Genomic DNA, 18,887 nt, shown 5'->3' with positions numbered 1-18,887 from the left:
TGAAAAATAAAAGGTGTTGGGCTGCGCATATAAGAGTACAATTTTCAGAAGGACATTTTTAGGTAAAAAACATAGCACTATATGCGGGACAATACGGTATGTAAATTACCATCTTAAACTAAAGATGCCACATCCATCCTTAACACCTTTCGGGATTTCAAATGGGAACCGGGCTACGGATGGGTCACCTACGATGTATAGGTGCTGTACACGAGCATCCCCCATGCCAAGGGGATGGACTCAGTAAAGCTATTTTTAGTTGAGGACCCTACTTTACAGTCTTCAAATTGCCAATTAATTTTGGACTACATTGGTTTCATACGAGCCCACAATTACTTATTTCTCACTCCGTATTGTCTTCAAATTTGCGGTACAGCGATGGGGATGTGTTTTGCTCCCAACTATGCTAATTTGTATATTAGGCCATGGGAACGTCACATTTGGCATAACAATCCCTTATCAGGTCACATAATAATTTTGGTATGGAGGGGTGTAGAAGAATCAATTTTTTTTTAATTGGCATCATTATCATTAATCTGGTTGTCACTTAATTGAATAACATTTTGAACATTGATTTTTTTTATATATCAATTTTGAGGCCTAACGTGATGACATGATTGCCACCAAGATGTATTTCAAGGAAGTGGACACCAATAGTTTTTTGATGGCCATTAGCAATCACAACAGACAATGGATTGATAATATCCCCCCTGGTCAATTCGTGAGACTCGGGAGGAATTGTATTCGTGATTTAGACTTTGAAATTCAGGCTTGAGGGTTATTTTACACAAATTTCTGTCTAGGGGCTATCAGCCTGAGTTACTTAATAGTGCTGTGACTAGGAACCAATTATTAATAAACAAGGACCGCAATCTAATAAACATACGAATCAAGATAAAATCACTGTCCCATTCATTACCAAAATATAATTGTCAAGACAGTTATCATGCGAATTATCAAGACACTGGTTTTTTTTTGGCAAATTGTCCAATTTTAGGACCTAGACTGATAGACCAGCAGTAATCTTTAGGAAAACGATTAATTTTAAGAACAAGCTAGCATAACGTCTCGTGCCATCTCAGGGTTTGTGTGACGGTGAATGGGTTAACCAGGCTTATAATAAGGGTCAAGCCCACTTGGTTAAGTGTCTTAAGAGTGTCAACTCTGGGACCCAGATGTCAAAAATGTATTACTGCAACTGTATACTGATTTAGCGACATTAAAGACTTATGTGATTTTTGCCTTTACTGGGATCGGGCGATTTCTAGGCTGTAAGTTTCAGGGTGGGTTTGGCGGAGAAAGTCTTTGCAGAATGTGTCTAGGTAGCGGGGTTCCAGAGTTAGGGGATACCCCAAAAGTTGTATCTGGAGATTGAGTGATAATTTTGGATACAGCCAAGCGCATTATTTCGCCAACCTTGGACCCTGGAAACGTTCTTGCAACTCGCCGCCAGAGTCCCTGCTGCAGCATCTTCCAGACAAGGTAAATGGGTATGAAGGGGTTAAAATATATCTGCAGGTAAACACGGAGTCCTTAGTATAGCAGAGGTACCCACATACATGCCCAGGTATCCTGAGCCTAGAGTAGGGGTTCATGAAGCTGCTCGAGCTAAGGTAATAAAGCTGAGCCCGTTTGCAGTGTTTTAAAAAGTTTAAAAGTATTTTTCTCATGTGCCAGGAATGAGGCTTGTGATTTGTAGGGAATATACACTCACTCCATCCATGACACCAGAATAGGAATATATCATGTGAAAGAAAAAGGACCCAGTCTTTCAGCACTCAGTCACAAGAAATGTAATATTGTATAATTTAAAAATATGCTTTATTTATAACCATGAATAAAAAATAGGGTGTTAAAACGTAATTAAATTGTATTAAACAGCACGTGACTGTATCCTTGATAACCCGCCTGCGATTAGGTGGGTAGATATGGTAATGTCCCTAATGAATATTGGGGATCAAACGCTACTGATAGTAGCTGCCTAGTAATATAGGAAGGAGGAGCCTGTGAGAGCCCACTCAAAGACACTCTCCATATAAGTGTATCCAGGCGTACGGTACGCACTTAATTGACACACTGTGGATAAAAACAGTGATACTGTGTGACATAATGCGAGCTAAGTTAGACCAATGTGATGTCTGTCCCTAATGAAGATATGCACTGGTGACTAAATCCATTCATCAGTACTGTCAGAGCCAGGTCTATGGTGAGAGCCTGTATAGCCCACACCGTTGATCATAGGTGCAGACTCATGGACACACTTGGTAGTGGGATACAGAATAGTATGGCAAAGCTGGAGCATTAAATAAGGTCATCCATACACCTAACCTGCAGATAATATGTGTGGTAGAATCATCTGTAGATAGCAGTGAAGACAGTGGTGTTATACAGGTGTTATTGACCAAAGTACACCTAAAATAATAATGTCAATAAGGGATGTCAATATTATCTGCTGTTGCTGCCCAGTAAACGCTATAATAAGAGCCAAATGCAGACACTTAGTGCATATAGACAATTTTCCCTTGAGTGAGCGTGGTGGAGTATTGTGCACACAGGGTAGTTGGTAGCATGGAGGCAGCCTCACCAGTGTCTGCAGTGGCACAGGAGGGTTCACGCTAATCAGTGAATTGTGATAATCTTAGCTGTAACCCCCTGTGGTACTGCTCAGCATGTGAAGGGTTAAATGCATGTAGGATTGCCAAATTGCTCAGCTTATGGATGAGCAGGGGTGTAAAGGTGGTTAATAGGGTTGAACAGTAAAACCCATAGACGCACCACCCCCCCTCCTCAATGAACAGCTGGTCTGTATCTATGACCAAGTGAGGGAAAACCGGTCTAACTGATGGTCGCACAGTCCCCTACATCAGCGCTGATCTTGGTTATATCAGCGCTGATGTGCTCGAGGACTTGCCTGTCTAAGAGATGATTTGCTCATAGACCCCTCAGGCTGAAGGATCCCGCGATGGAGTAGTAAAGCGCGATCCCAAATTCAGATGCACAAATGCGGGAAGCTAGAGTGTACTAGCGCTGATAAGTATCAGTGAGCTGCTACATTTGAAATAAATGAGCTTCCCGCGTGTGCAGGAGTTTGATTGCCCCGACGCGCGCGTTTCACGTGCCCTGAGGAAGCGTTCACTACGTGAAACGCGCGCGTCGGGGCAATCAAACTCCTGCACACGCGGGAAGCTCATTTATTTCAAATGTAGCAGCTCACTGATACTTATCAGCGCTAGTACACTCTAGCTTCCCGCATTTGTGCATCTGAATTTGGGATCGCGCTTTACTACTCCATCGCGGGATCCTTCAGCCTGAGGGGTCTATGAGCAAATCATCTCTTAGACAGGCAAGTCCTCGAGCACATCAGCGCTGATATAACCAAGATCAGCGCTGATGTAGGGGACTGTGCGACCATCAGTTAGACCGGTTTTCCCTCACTTGGTCATAGATACAGACCAGCTGTTCATTGAGGAGGGGGGGTGGTGCGTCTATGGGTTTTACTGTTCAACCCTATTAACCACCTTTACACCCCTGCTCATCCATAAGCTGAGCAATTTGGCAATCCTACATGCATTTAACCCTTCACATGCTGAGCAGTACCACAGGGGGTTACAGCTAAGATTATCACAATTCACTGATTAGCGTGAACCCTCCTGTGCCACTGCAGACACTGGTGAGGCTGCCTCCATGCTACCAACTACCCTGTGTGCACAATACTCCACCACGCTCACTCAAGGGAAAATTGTCTATATGCACTAAGTGTCTGCATTTGGCTCTTATTATAGCGTTTACTGGGCAGCAACAGCAGATAATATTGACATCCCTTATTGACATTATTATTTTAGGTGTACTTTGGTCAATAACACCTGTATAACACCACTGTCTTCACTGCTATCTACAGATGATTCTACCACACATATTATCTGCAGGTTAGGTGTATGGATGACCTTATTTAATGCTCCAGCTTTGCCATACTATTCTGTATCCCACTACCAAGTGTGTCCATGAGTCTGCACCTATGATCAACGGTGTGGGCTATACAGGCTCTCACCATAGACCTGGCTCTGACAGTACTGATGAATGGATTTAGTCACCAGTGCATATCTTCATTAGGGACAGACATCACATTGGTCTAACTTAGCTCGCATTATGTCACACAGTATCACTGTTTTTATCCACAGTGTGTCAATTAAGTGCGTACCGTACGCCTGGATACACTTATATGGAGAGTGTCTTTGAGTGGGCTCTCACAGGCTCCTCCTTCCTATATTACTAGGCAGCTACTATCAGTAGCGTTTGATCCCCAATATTCATTAGGGACATTACCATATCTACCCACCTAATCGCAGGCGGGTTATCAAGGATACAGTCACGTGCTGTTTAATACAATTTAATTACGTTTTAACACCCTATTTTTTATTCATGGTTATAAATAAAGCATATTTTTAAATTATACAATATTACATTTCTTGTGACTGAGTGCTGAAAGACTGGGTCCTTTTTCTTTCACATGATATAATCACGTCTCCATCCAGTCAGCACCTCACCGTGGTCTAACACTAGCTGTGCGGGTTTCCTTTGCGTGTAGCACCAGAATAGGAACTCATAACTTTTAGCACACAGAAGACAGAACACAATATATTTTATTAAATGGGTATAGTTTAATGTGTATATAGTTATATATATATATTGATAACCTGTAAATGAACTGTGGGATTTCAAAGTCATGACTACCAGGCTCGGTGCCTATGCGTCTAGGAGAAAGTCAGGAGTTGAAAGCCTCAGAGGTGTGAACCCTTTGTTAGCAAGGAGGGCTAAATGGAGACCCGATATCCTCAGTTCAAAGGGGCCCTGTGGCCTAGCCCAGACTTGGTGGCATTGAGACGGTGGGGCGTTTTGTTCACATGCTCTCTCACTGTTCTGAAGCCAGAGAAGGATGAAATTCCCACGCCACTGGTTGGAGGGCAAGCAGTGGGACAGCCTGTCCCGAAGTGTATGACAGCTAGTCACCCTCCCAGAACTCTCTCTGCTGTTCTTTCTTGGGTGTTCTATGTGTTCCCAAGTGATTCTAAGGGCAAGAACGGCTCAGACCAGGCCCGGAGACACCTTGCTGCGATTGCAAGGAGTAAGGCTGCAGGACTTTTTAAATCGGAATGTTTTCCAAGTCCCCTCTTCAGCACTGAGCAGGAAGGAGAGAAAAAGGGCTTTCTAGTCAGAAACGTGTTGGTGTGCTGTTTGTTACTAGGATCCAATATATATATATTTTTTTATCATCTTAGGCAAGCTAGCACTGGATGTAGTGCTCCGTCTTTTTCTCTCCTTCCTGCTCATTGATTCCTACAGACGGATGCACACCTTTACCCCAGGACCATTGGGCACAGTTGGCTCACCATTTACCAGAGGATATACATCCCATGCGAGTCCATTCCTTTGTTCTTCACCTTGTGATTTGGCTATCTTTCCCCCAACACTTAGATGTTTTAATAGTACTGGACACCGGCAGGTGTTTGATAATATCCTTACTTCATTGCTACATGGGATTTCATTGTACCAGTCATAAATCTGTTGGGGACAGCCACTATCCAGCCTCATCACTGGCTATTGGAGGGGTATTCCACATAAGACTTTGCTTATACAGCAACAATATACTACTGCTTTTTGTTTTAGAGCACCATACAGCATTGGTTCTATCCACTTCAGCACTGGACTGTTTTAAAGACTTTATATCAACTAGGAAAGTGAGTTTGTCAACCCCAGACCCCAGTAAGTATCTTTTTCTGTCTATTGTAATTCAATGTGAGTTTGCCTGTGTCATTGGACTAAATTACAATTTATTTAATTATTGGCTTTGCTCAATGATATGATCCGGGTATAAAAGTTTATTTTGCCTGGTCTCCCGTGCCAGTTTGTCACAACCAGGACCTTCCCTTTTGAGACATTAGGGTATTCAAGTAGTTCAAATAGATAGAAAGGGGGTAGGGCAAGGGTGTGAGAGGGGGTAATCCAAACAAGAGGGCTGTTGGATTTTTCAACTCGGCACTCTAGACCTTGCAGGGTTAAATGAAGTTTGACATTCTCTCTTTATTGAATATTTGGCTGATGGGCATATGTTTTTACATCATCTTCCTGCATATAACTAACTCCCCCTGCTCAGATGTCAAATACCCTTTAAGCTATTCATAAATAGATTTGATTTATTCCCTCTTTGAGACAAATTGACTGGCCATTTAAAGACATATCTACACACTTCTAGATCTGCAACTCTTTGTTAAATATGAATTGTAGGAGATGATATATATATATATATCAACTGTAAATATTCCTGTATATTCATTTGCATGTCTTAGACAGGTCTGCAACCCTGTCTTTCACCATTATCACCCAGCAAACAGCACTTCCACTGCAGCAAGGGATTCTGGGAAATGACATGCAAATGAGCACACAGTGCCACTTTTTATCTCATGCTCACATTACATGAGCAACCCTTAGCCAATGCATGCTGCTTTAAACACACTCACAGACACGTTTCAACCTTGATGGGTATCATCAGTGTGAGGTTGGCTTGCTGACATTTGCTCAAATGAGATAAGAGTAGGTAATCACCACCACTATTAAGGTTATATATATAATTTTTTTCCCCTTCAATGTGTAACTGACAATTCTTTGTATTTCTTCTTCTCCAGGATTAAGTATTCATAATCATGGATATTGTTGTTATTTTATTAAAATAAGCAATTGTATGTTTTATATTAATTGATCACACCTGTATTTTTTTTCAACCAATCTGTTTGTGGAGTAGTTTAAATAGTACACATTACCAATATCAAACTATTCCTTGATGAAGTAGTGCCACGCTACAAAACATGTTGGATTTAGTTTTGTGTACTTAGCATCCCAGTTAGATTTAGGTGCAATAGGAGGCAAAGGCTAGTTATTGGACTTATTGAACTTCTGTATTAAGACTGCCCCGCTTTGGACAAGCGCTGGAGGTGACGTCATCTGTAAGCGTTCCAGCGCTGGAGACATTCAGATCCTAAGGCTGGGGCCATGGTACTGCAGACAGTGTGGAGGCGTCCGCACGCAGGAGCGGGCGCGCGTTGAGTGAGAAATCAGTTAAACTGATTTCTCAGCGCGACAGACAGGTCACGTGAGCGGTTTGCCCAATGATGTGAAACAGCTCCTTGACGTTTGATATAGAAATGTGATGGGTGCTCCAACAGTGCTGGAATCTTTATGTACGTTCATCAATCATAAAAACAGTGAAGGTTCAGAGATGAAGTGGGTAAACTACTGGGTGAGTGACTATAGCCACTGAAAATATAAATCTCCTGAAGGCAAAAGAAAAATTATGTGTAACACACTTCGCTGTACATGGGAAATAAGTATGATAAAATACAGCACTCACCCCAGTTTGTAGTGATGAGGATCCATGTAACAATATATCTTTGAAGATCTTACCCACTCCTAGAACCCACTGAAATCCTGGGGGCGTGTCCAGCCGCTGTTTGAGTTCCAAACGATCCAAAAAATGCAAAGAAATGCACAAAGCAGCGCACTGCCCAGGGACACAGGTGTATCAAAAATAAAATATAAGTTTATTGTCAGACATAGCAAGATTTATCAGCACCTTGTTGTGTGAAACGCGTTGGAGGGTTGTACCCCCTTGTTTGCTATGTCTGACTGACAAACTTATATTTTATTTTTGATACACCTGTGTCCCTGGGCAGTGTGATGCTGTGTGCAGCTCTTTGACGTCACTGGCACGCCCCTAAACACGCCCACAGATGGCGCGCATACCATGGCCAAAAAATGCACACGACTACGCACAGGTGAAGGCATCATGAGCCCAGCCTTAGTGTGATTCCACTTGCAGCCATCCGTTCGCGCAGCGCGAGGTGGTGTGCGCACCTAGGACCTGGATCGCGGGTTACCGACACCGGAACCAGCATCTGCACTGCTCTAGTGACCATATCACTACCTGGCCATCCATCCTGGTCAGATGCCGAGGCGAGTCACTGCCTTGAAGATTACTTCCATATGGTTTTTATACCAACTATGCTTATTTAAATGTTCCTTTTGTACGTGTATTTATTACCCCCTTTTTTTAACCACTAAAACACATTTTTGAATACGAGGGTTTTGCGGTTTTTTTTTTTCAATTATCCTGTTCATGCAGGAAGAAATATTGTACTTAGCGCACACTGGTTTAAACTTGTATAAAAACACTGAACTAACCCCTGAAGGAAACTGCGGTTTCAATCAATTCAGAGTAAGATACTCGGCATCTGTTTCACATTCCAGTGTCAATTTTTAATTTTTTATTTTTTTACCGTTAGCTGTAGGCTTCTGCTCCATATCCTACAGAATGAAATGCAGGTTAGCTGTGTCACATACAAAGCTCTTTGACATCTCATAACTAATCTCTGAATACTCCTGCATGCACCCTTTTCCCATCTACTGTAGTGCCGACGAGTATTCTAAAACAAATCTGGGGCAATCACCAACACGAGCTGGGTACATGCTGCAACGTTTCTGCAGACAGACTAATGGCCCATCAGATTAACAGCGGCGGTCCCTGCCAGTCCCATTCAAAATGAATGGGACTGCTAGGGACCCCTGCTGTGTGAATCAGATGAACCATTAGTCTCTGCAGAAAGGTCACTGAAATGTTGCAGCATGTACCCAGCATGTACCTGGGTCTTGTTGGTGATAGCCCCAGATTTTCCAAGGCAAGTTTAAGGCACGTTTTAGAATACTCGTCGGCGCACCTGTACCCATTACCACCCTCTGCCTCTTCTCCCTTAGGCCGCGCGCGACGGCGACGCGATGGCCGATGTCACCCATCGCCGCTAGCAAAACTTGTAATTCGCTTTGCAGCGACGTCGCGGGCGACCAGGTCATGTATTGGTTCAGAAGCGGTCACATGTGGCGACAGCCTTGGAAAAATCAAATTTAACCGGCTTCCAAATTTCGCGGCGCTGCCGGCGCTCTGCGCTTATTATAAGCGCACGCGACGGCTGCAATACATTTGTTTTTGGGCGACGTCGGCACTATAAGCGCAGCCTTAAACCTCTGACCTGTCTAGTCTCAAATTCCCAGCCCTGCAACATCAGATTAGCCCCTCCACTTTACACATTTAAATTTACCCTAAAAAGTCACTTATTTAAGAAGCCTATTTCAATACCTTCTTTTTCATAGCCTTTCCTCTTTTCGTCTCCACCAAGACACGCGCCACCCAAGTATTGTTACCAGGAGTCAAACATTCCAGCTCTTCACTTAGTAGGCTGTGAACCTCAACCACACTATGCGCTTTCCCAACAGCCTTCCCTTCTGTTTAAATTGTACATTTCTCATGACACAGGGGTCTCTGGTTAGAAATGTATTGGCAATCACATATAAACTAAACATTACAATGTTAACATACTGATCACTTACCATTAGCACATTTTGGTACTGTATAATGCACCTACATATTATATTGATGTCTTTTTTTTTTAGCACTGTTTATTTTCAAAATTACTGCGGAGGGGTTCTTGCTCCCTAGGAATTGAAACTTTGTACTTCCTCAAACTGGGAACATAAAAGAAATAGGGAGATCACTCCAGCTTTGTTTGCAATGATGAAAGAATTCAAAAACTTTATTGACCTATAACCTGATTAGAGTATGCCAGATGAGAACCAATATAGTACAGAAAGTTGTACAGAATTTTTACATAGAAAACTTTACAGGTCTGTACCATATACATTTATGCTTAATAATCCCACATCCACTGCCATAAGGAATGCTTGACACTCTTGCATTTGTTTTGTTTGTTGCTGTTAAAAGCACAATTCACAGTAGTGATATTTCCCAATACATTTAGCTTCCCCCCCAGGCCAAACCAAGTCAAAGTTATTATTACTTTAATATATTTAACATTAATTTCTGTACAGAGTGAAATCTACATCAAACAAAAAGGACAGAATTTCAACAGCAGACACAACCTAGACTTGTTTACAGTGATTCAAGTTCCAGGCCACTGGAGGATCCGGTTTTTAATTGCTCTTAGTTTATTCAAAGCCCTACAATTATTTTACAGGTAATTCATTCAAACAGCAATATCATTATCCTCTGCTTTGGAAAAAAAAAAAAAAAATCAGCAGCAGTAACATTAGGGCTAAAAAGAATCAAAATATTACAGAAAACTAAAAAAACATTTCCTAACGCTCAAAAAAAAACCAAAAAAAAAAAAACCCCTAGTGCATTCCATAAACAACAAAATCATGGGATGTGCAGCAAATCAGTGAGAAAATTAAGAAATTAAATAAAAATATGCAGGAAGATCCGTATAGTGTTTAAAGTTTATATTACAGACTTGCACATCTGTAAATGCTTCTGTTTCCCAAGGATGGTTCAAAGTTTTCAGATAAACACACACAGCAACACCAGACTAATTTGTAACCTCCTCAGTGAAAAGGTTAATCCTTTCAACATAAAACAAACACTACTTGCAACAACTGCTGAATTTGACTTTTTGTTTTCTTTTACCCAAGTGTCTAAATTTATGCCTTACATATACATTTCTCCCTCCCCCCACCCACCCACCCACCCCTTGGGCAAAGGTTTATTTCTACATGTGCTGTAAATCCTTTCCGGTGGTACTGTTCTCTAGAACAGTAAGGATATTACATTTAGCCTGGACAGTGAAAACCCAGCTCTGTGCTCCACAAGAACCTGTCGGGAGAAAGAATCCACCAAAAGACAGTCTGGAGTGTTCTGAACTGAAAGCATCATTCTATGCAGCTGTACAAGTCATAGAAAAGCGGTCTTATCTAAAGGGTCTCCTGGCAGGAAGCCTCCTGTCTCTTGTCCTCTGGAGTGTGATGTTCAGTAACTTCCAACTCTTGGCCCACTCCGTCATGCTCTTGAGGGAGAGAGATTTTAAAAACAAGCCCGATGCGAAGGAAAAATCTCCTTAGGACAGTACGCAGCTCAGGAATCAGGTCAAACTGGATAATTTCACATAGCAGAGGATAGTAAGACGATGCGTGAGCTCTAAACTGCAAATGGGGGGAAAAAGAGAACAGTCTGAGTAACTGATACATATCCTGGGTATTGTACTTAAAGGCGCAGTCTTGTATAGTGGGGAAAAGTTATTTAAAAAAAAAAAAAATAACTTGTAAATGTCTTCTTCAGAGTATTTAATTATCCTTCTAGTAAAATTATTTTTTATTTGTTTCATCTGGAAAATAAAGAAGCTGCTATAATACAAGTATAACAACATTTTAACAAAACCACAAAGGTAGGAAAAATGTGGATTGACAATTTGCCTGGAATTTCAAACATTTACAAACGGTCTTATCCCGAGAGACAAGGTAAAGATTGTGAAAACATTCCAAAGCCTTTTGTTACCGTGGGGACTGTGACGATAGTGAGGGTTTGGCCCGGGATTAACGGGGTTACCCCCCAAGGGCCCCCCTCTAACCTCGCCAGGGAGACAAGGGGTTAACTGGGCTGAGGTCCAGAAATGTGATTTAACCCTTGTTATAACATGAAAATGCTTATTCCCCTGTGCAAAATGTATTGTTGCTGGGTCAGTGTCTGCATAACCTACCCACTGGGACTTAAGGGGTTAATCTTATATGCAGTGCTGAATAAACAGTTACCTGAAAACTGGTAATTTGGTAATGGAGTAAGCCAGGACCCTGAGCCTTGGGGTACAGCCTCCGGGTCATCCCCCAAGTACACACATATTAAAAATATAACTTTGTCATAAGAGGAACATATATTTTTTGATAAAGTGACTTTTTGCAGTCTTATAATGTACAGGCCAAATGCTAACTACCTCTGCCTGCCTTTGTAATGCGTACCAGGACCAAATGGTTTGACTCATGAGTCTATTCACTTTTGATATGCAAGCTTCCTCTCTGGAAGTGCATATCCAAAAGGGAGGTGTGAATTGGCCAGTTGGATTCTAAATAGGACATCCTGCTAGAATTTATCCTGGCTTCACAGGGGAATTGCTATGCATTTCCCAGGAAGGATCAACAGGTAATTACCTAGTTGGTTATGCGAGAAGCTACAAGCCTACTTCAAAAGGTTTTATTGATGGGGGTAGGGGTGGAGCTACCCAAGAAGGGAATCAAAAGGAGTAACCTTATTAAATATAAGAATATTAGGAGATGTCCTTGGCTCAAAAGGATAAGAATTACATATTTGTATTCGTGGGACTTCCCCGCCACCAACCGTTACAAACACTTAATATCTGGCCCTTAGTGGCTGCCAGATATTAATATCTCTATTAATTTTCATATTACACTGTAATGTTTGGTCTCTCTGCGAGCGTCCGGTGGGACGGACTGTATTAATATATCTCACCTGACTGTATGTATTACTGAACTCAAGTTATGAGGTGATTTGCAGTAAATATGAAATTTTGGTTGAGTTCTGAGAAACTGCAACCCCCTGCTATGATAATGAGCAGGAATGCTAGAATTTACAAGCCTGGTCATCAAAGGCTAAATTGCTAATTGCTTATGCTTGGCCCAACGGACAAAAGGAATTAACCAGAGTAAGTGAAACTTTTCACACTGGACCCTGGAAGCCCAAATTCAGCTTCAAAAGCTTCAAAGGGGATTTTACTAGACGGCACGGCGCCGTAAGTTGGGATGCAAGGGTTAAAATGATATATAAGTCAGAGCCACACTTTTATCCAGGTTGTTCATGCAAAGTTCTTCATTGTTCTTCATTGTTCTTCATGCAAATGATCTTCATGTATGCATGTATCCTGCCTGTTTTGCTGTGATGTCAACTGAAATATGGGAGAAGTGGCCAGTCTGTAATCCTGATGGCTTTCTTGCCATAATCTTTAAGTAAGTGTCTATATTTTGCTGTTATTGTATAATCTGCTGTGTTCACCTTTATCAAGGAATAAATTATATTTTATCATATCTAAGTCTCGTCCCAGTTCAAACCCAGATATATATATTTATATATAGTTTTGGTGTAAATTACAACCTGTCACAAGCTACCGTGACAAGCTTATTAACATTGTAAAAATCATCTATTATTTATTTATTTATTTTTTCAATAGGTGTTATTCACCTATTTAGCCTATTAAAATTGCCACTAAATGTACTTCCCTTTTGTCCTAGAAGTCACTGCCTCTTTAAATTCACAGGAATTTCAGACTTACCCGTTCATCACTAATCTTTAGGACCTTTGTTAGGAACAGCAATAAAAGATTAGTCCAGGCTTCTCTGTGACTTTCTGATGTGAGAGTTAAAAAATAACCCAGAGCCTCACTGCAGACACTATACAGGAAACAGAAAGGTATACAACTTATTATGTACAGGTATTTATACCAATCTGGTATCAAGACACATGCATTTGATCAATGAAGAGATAATTTACTTCACTGCAAGATGATCCACTAAATGGCACAAGTATACCTGGAAAAAAATTAATTTACTATTTGTACTAAACGATCATCCCCATGACAGTGCACACAATGGGGTTTTATGCCCCTCCCAATGCAGGGAAAGGATAAACTTCTGCCAAACTTTAAAAGGCTCCATCTTCCTACGTTTCCCCAGTCATTTTTGTCCTACGGTACACCTGTCTTTACCAGGATCCCTCCCCCGTAGTGCCCTGGAGCCGCGCTGCTTACTGCTGTTTGCCAGGGGAAGGCAGGACAGCAGGTTTCCTGCCGTCTGTAGAACGCGGCAGGCCTGCTGGATCCCCATCTGGCACTTGTTTGTCTGGCGGGGAAAGTCCAAGTTGCAGCGCAGGCCCAGACTGCAAGTTCAGGTCGCCGCAACCGGCAGTTCCTTACTGGCACAGGGGATCGCTCCAATTTGATTTTGGTGCCAAAAGTTGTTGGAGGCGGAGTTATCTCCTGCTGCTGGCTGGGTCAGTCAGCTTAAGGTATTTTTTTCCACCTGGACTCCTGGGAAGAGCATGTAAGGTACAAGGAGGACCAGCTGTCCAGTCCTGTATTAGCCAGTATACTTTACTGGTGCTTCCTGACCTCTATTAGGTCAACCTCTATTAACAGGAGGAGGGTTCTGTTCTTCCAAATGGGACCACACACAGATTTCCAGCTATCGGTGATGCCTCTGTCAGTATCCGGGCGGCTTTCCCAAAGCAGCGTGAATAGTTAGTTTGGATACAGCTGTATGAGCACATTCATATCTCAGACAGGCCCCCAGACCTGCCTTGCCCTAGAATCGCACAGCACAAAGTGCTTTCACTGCTGCTTATGTTTAAGGTATAGCTCAGGGTTAAGGTTTGAACTAAAATCTTAATGAGTCCTTTAGTTCTTTGTTATGTATCCATACAACCTACAAGTCACCTAACACTCCATTTTATTTCACAGTTTATGCATCATACTGCAATGCAAATTCCAAGCATTTTTGGAATTAATAGGCCCATTCGATTGCTCAGATATCCATGTAGTTTAAGTTCTAAATACTGGCAAAACATACATAGTGAAGTAGTGATCTGCACACAGCTAAAACAATGTACAGCCAGCAATGTATCACCTAAATGAAATGTAGCATGCAAACCTGTCATACTGTATGTGTGTGGTTTGGCTGGATTTTTGCTTACTTTAGTAACCGTTGCTGTACTTCTTCCCATGCATTTCTCCGGCTTTCGTCCATATACATACGGAACAGAATCCGCAAACCGCAGGCCAGGCTGCTGGTCTCTTGTTTCAGGAGGTTCGGTTTGGATTTACCCTTAAAACCTAAAAAACATGTGTTATTTAGCTTCTAATCTTGAACCTTTTGTTTCTAACTCTACAGCTTCGAACAGCAGTCCCCATATTTTTTACAGATACGTAACCATGAGGTCCCCCGGAGCTGATCCATGGGTCTTCTGACATTCGTTATTTAAACCAAAGGGTTTTCCTGGAGCGGAACCGCAGCACCCAAGCAATGGGGACCCCTGGTTTGTGAGAGTTTTAATTTTGAAATCCCCTTACAAGAATTCATACCCAGGAGAAACAATATGGCCACTTGAGTCAACCTAACTCTGGTGGCTGTGACACCATTGTGAGATGACACAGTTCTGAATTGGGTGAACCTGCAGCCATCTTAGTTTTTCAATGCAAGTACTGGCAAAATGTATATATCTATATATATATATATATATATATATATATATATATATATATATATCTATATATCTATCTCACACAGCGATTGGGGGACCTCCTGGTTCATACAAAGGGGAAAAAAACCTTGATTTGTTCAGGTGAATGTTACCCAACAACGTCAATTGCAGTCTAAGTGTTATCCTGCACTATCCAAACCAGAGAGACATTATGAACTACAGCCAGGGGTGAGCAAACTTTGTCTGTGCTCCCTTGCCTGCTCTTCCCCCCCCCCACCTTCTCCAGACGCCAGAGACAAGGTAAGGGATATACAGAGGCCTCGCGCGCTCCCTTGGCATTTAATTAAAAAGTTGTGGGGAAAGTCGAGGGCCCATGTCGCGGGGCATCTGTATGCGCCTCTCCGCCCCCCCCCCCCCCAAGAACATTTCACGCTCCCGACCTACACAACTCCCCTGTCTATGACCGTCATCGGCTTACAGACATAAGTCATCACACTGTATCTCCTTTCTTTTATAAACATAAGTAAATGTCACTCACCTGCCTTCCACAGACCAGTTCTTTGCTCATTATTGGAATTAAAAGCTTTTGCAAATCTGTGAGATTCCAGCAGACAGTCCAGAAATTTAAAGAGTTGCTGAGATGTAAGGAAGCGATACATTCCTTGATCTTGAGTGTCAACGTGAACGTCAAAATGCACTGCATCTCTCTATAAACGAAAACAGTGACAACGATATATCTTACTTACTCAAAGTTATAAGAGCAATGAATCATATATTTTGTCTTTGCTGAACTACAGTGGTGTGTGTGTGTGTGTGTGTGTGTGTGTGTGTGTGTGTGTGTGTGTGTACACACACGTTACCGTTCCGAGGTCTGGTAAAGCAAGAGACCGCACTCAATTGTAGAAAACTTCACAAAGTGTATTAGTGAAAATAGTGGTACATCAAGAAACCCAACGTTTCGGTCCTCCAAAATGGCACCGAAACGTTGGGTTTCTTGATGTACCACTATTTTCACTAATACACTTTGTGAAGTTTTCTACAATTGAGTGCTGTCTCTTGCTTTACCAGACCTCGGAACGGTAACGTATGTCTATAGTATCCATATGGGACAAGCACCTACAGCCTAGCAGCACCTATGGAGTGCCAACTGTTCTATTTCAATATATATATATATATATATATATATATATATATATATATATATATATATATATATATTCACCGACTACCAATAGTTTTTGAATTACAAATAATGTCCAGTATGTTTGGCTTTCTGCTTCGGGTCATTGTCCTGCTGAAATGTGAATTTCCTCCCCAGTTTTTATCAGCTGACTCAAACGAGTTTACCCTCAAGGATTCGCCTGTAGTTTGCACCCTCCATTCTCCCGTAGTCCCTGCTGAAGAGAAGCACTCCCATAACATGGTGTTGCCACCACTGTGCTTGACAGTTGGGATGGTGATAACTACCACTTTCGGTTCAGCTTCAGCTCACAGACTGATGGCCCGACATTCTCCTTGAGAATCTTCTGATAACCATGAATTATGCATTGTATGTCAAGCCGTCCAGGTCCCGAGGCAGCAAAGCAGCCCAAAACCATCACACTCCCACCATGCTTGATGGTTGGAATGAGGTTCTTCTGTTCAAATGCAGTGTTTGGTTTTCGCCAAACATAGCGTTTCTCATTGAGGCCAAAAAAGTTCTACCTTTGACTAGTCTGTCCAGAGAACATTGTTTCAGAAGTCTTGTGGATCATACATGTGCTCTTTGATGAACTTCAGACCGGCAGCAATGTTCAGTTTAGAGAGCAGTGGTTTCCACCCATCTATCCTTCCATGAACACCATTCTTGTTCAGTCTTTTTGTGATAGTGGAGTCATGAACACTCACATTAGCCAAGGCGAGAGTGGCCTGCAGATCCTTGGATGTTACTCTGGGATTCTTTGTGACTTCCTGGATGATTTGCTTGTTTGTTCTTGGAGAGATTTTGGTAGGACAACCACTCCTGGGTTGAGTGACTTTGGTTTTGAACTTTCTCTATTTGTAGCCTGACAGTGGATTGGTGGAGCCCCAAATCCACAGAAATGTTTGTGTAACTCTTTCTAAACTGAAGAGCAATCAATCACTCATCTGCCATTCCCTGACTAAGCGACTATGTGTTGCGAAACGCGTTGGATTAATTTTGTCCTGAGTGAGGACCCTTAGTAATACAGGAAGCGGTTGCGTTCTCACTACCCATCAGCTGTAGGAGTTTGGAGACATGCCGATCCTGATGGGCCCACTGAGGACTCTTTTTAAGCAGATAAGTGATTGCTTTGCTTAATTCTAGCACTCACTGTACTTGCACTGTATTGTATTACTTGTTTATTTGAATAAATGTCACATGTTTTGTATTAGTCTAATCAAAGTGTATTTCTTTGCGCTTCTTCCCCATACACACCGAAAAAACAAGGCAGGACCAAAACATTAGTCAGGTGAATAAAATGCAGACATAATTGAACACCGGACAGAGTGCTACTCTTCATTTCTCCTCTGTACACATATTAAAGTGGTTTCCACAAGAGCTCAGCACCCACACGTACTATTTTTGATATTCTTTCTAACTATGTAGATACAGCTCACTTTTTTTCCCCACCACTTCTAGTGCTAGCACACTACATAACGCGTGTGTGTTTCTGTCCATCCCCATTTCTTTTTAAGCCCCTGTTTTCAGAAGCACACATCTCCTGTAATGTGAGGAGCATTACATTTGCCCGTTTGGGGAGTGTTCAAATCATTCATTTTCCATATGTCATTAAAACATATAGGCAGAGCCTCAGCTGACCAGCTGAAAGTCCACATTAGCAAAGAGAACATTATTGGGCAGTTTAATGCACTCTGTGCCTGCTGACTCTATGGGTGGTATGCCTGATCTGCACTATCCCAGTTTAATTAATAACCCACTGTGTGTTGTACGGAGGAGATAATACTCCAGGCATAATTATATTCACTTTAATGTAACACACCCACGTTTTTAGCCCTCTTCTCATGTAACACAAGCCAGACCAGATTTTAGAAGTAACCAATGAATTAACAAACATGATACTGCATTTGGAACACACACACACACACAATTGCTTGATAATCCACAAAACATGGTGTATGGGCTTCACAGGAGTGTGCGGAAAACCACTGCTCTACACTACACAACTCGTCACAGACGGCTGTATCATTTCACTCCCTGTATGACGTTGCTACAGTCCTGCTATGCTTTTTACCACTTGGACTGTCTGCCTTAGCCTACTATACCTACACCTTCTGACAGATACACACACCTGTGCTGCAGCAAGATTCTCTGCGTCTTCTTTTTTACTAGTTGCCGGAAAGAACACAATATTGTCGATAGTCTGTATAAGCTCTAGCTGCACCACACATTTAATTAACAAGGCTGCAAATAGTTTCTGCTCCGGAACTTCTGTAAAAAAATAAAAACAATATCTCAATACATAAAGTAAAACGTTTTCCTCTTAAAAAGTATAATTGTTAGGGGCAGAGGGGGAGTTTTTATTCTAAATCAGCCTGCGATCCTATATCTGGCCCAAACAGATAACGGGACGATCAGATAAAATGACTAATGACAGATGGTACACAGTGCACTGCAGTGCAAATAGTGATGAACAGACATCAGCAGCCAAAATAATTATTAATTGAATAGATTACAATTGCATTTTGGTAAAGAAATCACAATGAGATGCAAACCATTTGACCACTGCTGCTCCATAAGGCAGCGCTTATAGTGCCAGCCGCGAAAGTTATA

General features: G+C 41.9%; 1 protein-coding gene across 2 annotated transcripts in view; it reads right to left on the bottom strand.

Moving 5' to 3' along the window:
- Positions 1 to 9,603: 9,603 nt before the first annotated feature.
- ARFGEF1 (ARF guanine nucleotide exchange factor 1) overlaps positions 9,604 to 18,887 on the bottom strand; it is a 144,695-nt gene continuing 135,411 nt past the window's right edge. For both annotated transcript variants that reach the window (XM_075583775.1, XM_075583774.1), the window contains exons 35-39: positions 18,406 to 18,545; positions 15,633 to 15,801; positions 14,588 to 14,726; positions 13,173 to 13,290; positions 9,604 to 11,037 (exon numbers count right to left, since the gene is read on the bottom strand). In XM_075583775.1, coding sequence (XP_075439890.1) covers positions 10,810 to 11,037; positions 13,173 to 13,290; positions 14,588 to 14,726; positions 15,633 to 15,801; positions 18,406 to 18,545 — 794 coding nt within the window. In that variant the 3' untranslated portion in view covers positions 9,604 to 10,809. The remainder of the gene's footprint in view (positions 11,038 to 13,172; positions 13,291 to 14,587; positions 14,727 to 15,632; positions 15,802 to 18,405; positions 18,546 to 18,887) is intronic.

The sequence above is a fragment of the Ascaphus truei genome, chromosome 2 (assembly GCF_040206685.1).
Source record: "Ascaphus truei isolate aAscTru1 chromosome 2, aAscTru1.hap1, whole genome shotgun sequence".
Lineage (NCBI taxonomy): Eukaryota > Metazoa > Chordata > Amphibia > Anura > Ascaphidae > Ascaphus > Ascaphus truei.
Note: the sequence above shows the minus strand (reverse complement) of the source record. Positions and strands in the feature narration are given on the sequence as shown.